The 7,489-nt window shown below is 48.8% G+C and overlaps 1 protein-coding gene across 1 annotated transcript; it reads right to left on the bottom strand.

Annotated features, from left to right (window-relative positions):
• Positions 1–5,264: 5,264 nt before the first annotated feature.
• CHC_T00003373001 (hypothetical protein) lies at positions 5,265–5,378 on the bottom strand. The gene has a single exon (XM_005714637.1). The coding sequence runs from the start codon at positions 5,376–5,378 to the stop codon at positions 5,265–5,267; it is 114 nt and encodes a 37-aa protein (XP_005714694.1).
• Between the last annotated feature and the right edge of the window lie 2,111 nt (positions 5,379–7,489).

The raw sequence follows: 7,489 nt of genomic DNA, 5'->3' as shown, positions 1-7,489 counted from the left end.
TGGGGTCGCGATATAAGAGCACTTTGAATAAGACCGACATCGCAGTAAGAGCACCATTTTCGCTTGGCACGGTATCATAACTTCAAGACCCATCAGACACTGTAATTCCAATCACATACTGTAGGCCTTTTCTCGGGGTATTTCAAACGCATCCGCTCACAGTCCGCCTGTTCCATTGCTCCACGGCTGTGGAGGAGGTTAGTGACGAAGCAATATATATTGGGGAAGAACGCGCCACTATATCGACATCAGTTGGTCTGAATGCATTATTGCTACCGCTAGAAACAATTGCTCATGATTGCAATATAAGAGAGGTAGGGATGTTGTTGCGGAGAGTGAGAAGCGTGTTCGCGCGCTTACGAGGGAGGGCTTCTGTGCACAGGTCCAGGCAACTACTTATTGGTGAGGCCTTACAGCGTTCTAAGGAGTAAAATGGGCATCCTGTGCGAGATTCTTGAATAGTAGCAACCTCGGATTAAGAGCAGCATGAAGGGTTGGCACGGGGTGCTCTTATATCGTGGTCCCCACTGTACTATTGTGGGAACCAGCTCAGACATGCTGGTGTCGCGCGCAGTGTAGGAGCAGTTCTGTCCTTGGTGGCGAGTACGGAAGGCACAAAAGCCCGAGTATGCTACTCTCTACCCTGTATTTGCTTTTCACCTCCGCTCTCGCTCTACCTCCTTTCCTCCGGTGCTTCCGGTGTCTCTATCGCTCCATATACATCACTATCTAGGAGAACAGCATGTCGCTCCTGCATTCAATTACCATTCTCGCTTACAATGGTCGACAATGCAATTGTCGGCTTTTCGCTACAGCTCGTAGACGTGAATTAAAACCCCATGCATGGAGATTGCTTTGCACCCTTTGGTCCTTTGCGCCCCTTGCCTCGATTAATCAATTCGTACCTCATGCATCCAAGTACTACTATCCCATTCAATCCTGCCATGCTCTGTATGCTGCAAACCTGTACACGTTGCACAAATTGACACAACTATACATACTGTAGTACAGTATGCGCTTCATGGCAAAAACAGGAGGTCAGCCTCGTTTCAGAGGGTCCAGCAGCATTGCTGGCTGTGTGTGGGTGAATTGATATGCACCGTGATGGGCAAGTTGTAACATCACGTACAGGTCACACCAATAAATTTATGTACAGAGTAAACCCTCGTTATAGTGACCCCACGATACAGTGATTCCCTCGCTATAGTGCACTTTCGGCCAGAATTGCCCGCCACATATGCCCATATGGGCCAGAATCGAAGGTTTCCCTCGATCGTAGTGTACCCATACTATACAGTGGAACCCTCGGTAGAGTGCACTTTGGAGCCCGGTGAAGCCTCAAGATTTGTATAATTTTGGTTACTTTCGGTACGGTTCGTTGTAGGCAGCACTGCGCCTCTCATACAGCCTGTCTGCTGGGCAAAAGAAGGCCGAGTCCATCGTACCTGGCCCCCTCAAGATGGGCTGATTTCGTGGGTGTAAGTAGGCTTACAGTGACTTACACTAAAAGGTACAGTGCACCCTCGTTAATGTGTACTTTGGCCCTCCTCCGCACCCGCCACAAATGGGGTCAGTACAACGAGGGTTTACTCTGTAACTGTGTGTTACTATATGATATCTCTCGCTACCTGCTGTACCCTTGGAACTGTATGCATTTCAGGCAATTCTGATTACCCTAAAAAAAAAATCTAAAAAAAAACCTGGAGGAACAGAAATACAATATGTTCCAACCCTTGCTTGTGTCACGGGTCTCCTTGCCGCCTACAAGCCAATGCAAATTTTGACTTTGGTGAAAACCCAAACAACGGACACTTTAAGCTTTAATTTTTCGTCCCGTTAACTGAAATTGATATCCATTTTACAATTAGAGTACATCCAGTATTGAAGCCGTCGATGCGACAATGACTGTGAAGGTGAAAAGCGCTCTAGACCCTCCACCAGACCGCAGTGTTACTAGACTGGCAAATCCCTGCCAAACGAAATCATCTGGTTCGCGGATACGTCACGCATCGCTCGCCGAGAACCAGTAGTCCACTTCACGATAACTCGACGAACCATTGTCACAGACCCAAGCCCGAAATGAACAGTATCAATGTATGATTGTCCTCCGGCCTGTGCACCACGTCCCCCAACACGTCGTATCATTCTCTTACCGCGCCCGAGGATGACGGTCACCAACGCATTGAGAGAGGTGCTTGCACGTGTAAATTCGTTGCCCACACGTACCATGAGGTAGTTGGTGGTCGGCCCAAGTGGCAGTTGATTCTTCAGTAAATAGTATTGACCGAGGAAAGCCTTTCGAAACCCTTGTCCCATGATGAAGTCAACACGCCCATCCAGGTCATAATCCATAGCCATAACGCTGCTTCCGCGTGACGTCGACGGCCTCGGAACAACTGGCAAGTTGACCCTCTGGAAGCCAGTTCCTTTCATGTTGAGGAGGATGAAGTCTGGTCCCTCGAATGTCGTAATGATAATATCAACGTAACCATCATTGTTAAAATCTTCTGCAGACACGCCCATGCTGTTTGTATCCGAGGGCACTCCAGGAAGAGTGTCGGAAATATCTTCATAGACGCCTCCGTTATTTTTCAGCAGAACGTCACCAAACTCAGTCAAGCTTGGGGGGCCCCGCGGAGTGACCAGGTTGGAGTTAGCACGAGCAATGTACAGGTCCATCCGCCCGTCGTTGTTAAAGTCTAGTTCTACGCAACCAGAGACTGATCGCCTCAAATCACGCAGGCCAGGAGCCACGGTGGCGGTGATATCTTGGAAGTTGAACGGGCTAGCGAGCTTAAATACCCTGAGAATGGAGTAGTGGACCAGTTCCATGACACCGTCATTGTCGATGTCGGTCACGATGGCACGTTCCTCATTCACTCGTTCAAAGTTTTCGGCAACCATGAGCGAGTAGTTCCCTCTCTGGTTTTGGTAGGCGAAGTGAACGAGATCCGGGTTGCTCCCAAGGAAATTGATGAAGAGGACATCTGGCCCGCCGAGATTCCTGCGACGGTCAAAACGGCCCTTCAGCGACATGTCCATGAACACAGCAACGCGCCCGCGAGAGGCCAGCTGTCCGAACCCATATTCCATCGTTACATCTGTGAACGTTCTGTCTGGCTTGGTGATGTACACAAAAGGCGCGCGAAGATTTGCGCCACGGCCTCCACCAACGGATAGAGTCACGAGCTTATCCCGCGACCTCGTCGTGCGAGAGGCGACAGAAACGCCATGGATGTCGCTCCTTACGGAAAATGCGGGACCGGTGAAACGCCCGTTGTTCGTTCCGTAGAAGATTCGAAGATTAGTATGGTAGGTAAGGATGAGGTCGTAGTTGCCGTCGCCGTCCAAGTCAGCGATGGTGGGACCGCCAAAGTGTTCGGACATCGGTCGCTGTACGAGGCCAACAGAATTCGTTACATCGAGGAACGGAATCGGCGATGCCGGATCTTGCGCGGCAGAGATAGAGACGAGGAGACAAAAGCCCAGGAGGGAGGTGAAGGAAGGGGACGAAATCATTTTTCTGCGATGTTTCAGATGGAGCAATCGAGATGAGGGGGGGCGGGAGAATAGATGGGCGCTATATAACAGGAAGGATATATATTAGACTTAGCTAAGTGTGATGAATTTGATAGTACAACCGCTGGTGAGATGTCTTCTGGGTTGCTAATTGCTTTGTGGCGTACAGTGTACCGTGTAGTAGCCGTAGTAAAGGGTGCACAAGTCGTGTAGGAAGGTGCCAAGACGTCGAAAGTATCTTAAGAATGGCCGGTAAACTATGAAAAAAACAATGTTCCAATAGCGCAGAAGAGTGTAATGTAAAGATGCATTTCAAACCTTCAATCACAGGGAAGAGTCGGACTGTAGAAGAACGTCTTGAGGCCTGGATAGCTGTTACCTACAACTTGTATTAGTGTGTAGTGGTCCTAAACAAGGGGATACCGTACATATGTACAACTCGCCGTATGCTGCGTGGCATGATAAGTAGGATGCGCGGTATGAAGCAAGAAGGGACGTATGCCAGGTAGGGATGATAAGTTACGATGAACTCTAAGCTACAATGCCTCATACGTGGGCTGGAAAGTGCCATGCACATGTAACGTGCGCGATGCCAATCAAGACATCCTGAAAGCGATCGACACTCAAGACACATCCCCCATATTGACGTCACAAGGGCACGTCCTCCGCTTCTCAACTGTATGAACTTGCCTAATCTGTATTACCCGCCCAAATTCCAATCCTACAGTACACAGCCACGTGGGGAAGGATTACATCTGTTCACCGAGGCTCGAGTAATTGTTCTCAAGGGAATTTGTTTCGATCCCGCGCGCTACTGCACTCTCGCTCCTGACACTCCAGCCGTTTATCCATCTTGACAATCATGTACTGTACAGTAGTCGCAGAAAATGCACGTTTCTTCAGCATACTGCCGAACTCTTGTTACACGTCATTGTCCTCCTACGAGGACATCGCAATGACGGCACCGCTTGGTATGGGTCGCCTCTAGAGAGGCGGAAACCTGGTTAGTGGGAAGAGATACCCTTGAAGGGTAATACTGTGTAGACTTCAACAAAAATGGTGACATAGCATCAAGGGAGTGAGGACTTGCTGTCGTGTGGACCACGAGTGAATAGCGATCTGAATGAAATTGGGCACGCAGAAGTGCTCTTTATTCTTTACAGCGTGAGAATTTGGGAGGTTTGGTTGGCTGCCCCCATGATCTTAGTGAAGTATGCGCCCAGGACGTTGGAACGGGTGTGGAAATGATGCCCTCGGAGAGAACTGCGACAGCCGCATACACACAATTACGTTTGTGAACGTCTGTATACAGTAAATTACCCTTGGTACGACCCTTGCGTCGTAACCAAACAGGATTGAGGAGAAAACAAGTGGCAGACCAGTAGACTGTTGACAGTCTACTGGTCTGCCATCAAACTACAATTGTCAACCTACAATACAGTCTTCGACCGTGCTGGGGATGTCGCACACTGTCAAATGTAGGGAACAAACATAAGCTGGAAGTGTACCTCTTGGAACCACACCTAGCGGAAGCAGTTTCGCTTTGTCATCTATTCTTTGCCCTCAAACAACAGTCCATACGGTCTACTTGTGTCTTGGCCACGGTACCATGGGTACCGCAACAACCTTTTTATCAAGTTAGTCATCACGGCCGTTCAAAACTGAAATCGTTAATATTTGTGATGCAAGTTCGATACCTCTGTTTACTGATGCCTAATGCCTGTCTACCTTATTATAAATGGAGGCTAAGGATCCGTAGGCCGGCGGCGAGTGAGGAGAGCTGATCGTGCTGTCATGCGTGTGCTACGTGTGCACGTATGGCTCTCATGACAATATTGTAGGTGGCTCTGACGGAGCATCTAGGACAGACATTCAGAGCACGAAATCAGCATAAATAGGTCGACGCCGCATTCAGTAAAGGGTAGGAGTGTCCACTTACACAGGCTCTTCCTCTCCTGATAGAGTCTACCTGATACAGTACAGTATACAGTACCCTTGGTAAACTTTACCTAAGGTACCCAAGGGTAGTTCGGGGATTCCGACAACATGAGAGTAGACAGAGTCGCGTACTGCAAGTGGGGCTACCCCTCCCATGATGAGACCTTGATGAGACCGGGGAATCGGTGTCCGTCATCCTTGTTGGTTTCCTGGTCATGGGTTGTCTGGAATACTGTATGATCGCCTGAGTGCTGCTCAGTTCCCCCATAAATGCTATTTAGAGCTTATTTATTTGTAGGTGCATGCTTTTCGGTTTAGTGGCCAAGTACACACTGTGGGGATCACTATGTCGACAAAGGATGGCCTATAGTGCGGTTTACATCGGATATTCGTCCTGCATGACGCTATTTTATCTCAAATTATCGGTAAGTCAATCAGGTTGCACATGGCGATATTGCAATGTTACTCAATCATTGCTGCACCACTGTGGTCCTGCATTCCATTGTCTGACTTCACATAAACCCGAGCTGAAGCACGCGCTGCTCGAAGAAGATAGAAAATGCGGCATATGGTAAGGCAGCACCACTTACGATACATTTATTGGGCGGCTCAGGGCCTCAGGAATCGGAAATTGCATCGCTCAGGTTGTACGGGTACAATACGCCGTTCCGCGAATTTGTTCAGAACGTATACACGAAGCATACAGCACTTGACCAACCACTCCAATTTTACTCTGCACTGCAGTACCTCGTAGAGACCGAAGGAGTCAGGAGATTCTCAGTGAAGTATGGCCTGTTCCGCTTTCCTCTCCCGGTTGACATATAATTGTACTGTATGAGACAAGAAGTACCTCGAAAGTTGATACGCATTGGAGCCTCGACGTCACCCATGTATTCATTGGCACAACAACGATGCTTTCCATTTGTTCGGGTCTGATACATTAATCATATATGCTCCATTGTACCCTGGGGTGCAATACGAACTGCTGGGGCATACTGCCCAATACCATATCATCTGATTTGTGACCATTCCCTTCTTGTACAGTAGGGTACTGTACTGGGTATCCGACTGGATAGCAACTGCTTGAACCTAGATCGGATGCATCTGTACCACGCGCTGTGTACTAAAGAGACATTGCATTCGACGAAAGAGCGACGGAAGAACATACTGTACTGGGCGTGACATGAGGCTTGTAAGAGTGCCGCGACATCATTCTTGCCCTGGACTACAGTTCTGTACTGCAGTACAATAGAGCCGAAGTGCAGATTCAGAACACCGCAGAGCGAAGCGTAAACAGAGTTGCGAAGACGAGAAGGGTTTACTTAGGCACGCAGGTGCCCCTGTGAGCGCGACGTCTAAAAAAGCCGCTATGGTCAAGGGTTAGGAACGGGTGGTAAGGTGCATACGGTATAGTGATGCGAAGTTCCGCATCTCTGAACTGTTAGATGATTCTGATGGGAGCCGGAATCTTGACCTGTATGCCTGCAGTGAATTTACTGTATTCCGAAGACTGAACACAGTACTGTACCCTTTGGCACAGTACAAGTGTACATTGACGAAATTCAGGCATCCAACAGCTAGCACTGTTTCATCCTTTCTGTCTTCATTGGCAATGGGCGATGTCCCGGACTTCAGCATGAGCAGAACTCTGCGTTTCACTCGCTCGCCGAGATCATTTGGAATGTCCTGAGGCGACGCTGACCTGATGAGAATATCGCTCGGTGCAACGACAGTCTAAATTTCAAATGTCCCGAGTTGTATTACGGATTCAGGAATGCGTTATACTGTGTGTACGGATAAATACCTCGAAGCATACGTAAACTAGTCGTGACAAATAGCTTATCAACGTATGATGGTTACAGGGGATGAGCAAACCGTTAAATACTGTACGGTGTAGAAATGGGAGAGGGGACTCGCATGGAACAAAGCGGAATAAGGACCAAAGGTTGAGGGGGGACCCACGTATCGGCCCAGAGAGCGACGTGTTGCAAACGTGGAGCTACGGTACAGTCGACAATATTGTGGCGACAAG

Source organism: Chondrus crispus, genomic scaffold (genome assembly GCF_000350225.1).
Source record: "Chondrus crispus Stackhouse genomic scaffold, scaffold_187, whole genome shotgun sequence".
Taxonomy (NCBI): Eukaryota; Rhodophyta; class Florideophyceae; order Gigartinales; family Gigartinaceae; genus Chondrus; species Chondrus crispus.
The sequence above is the reverse complement of the archived record's forward strand: the minus strand, read 5'-3'. Positions and strand labels throughout refer to the sequence as shown.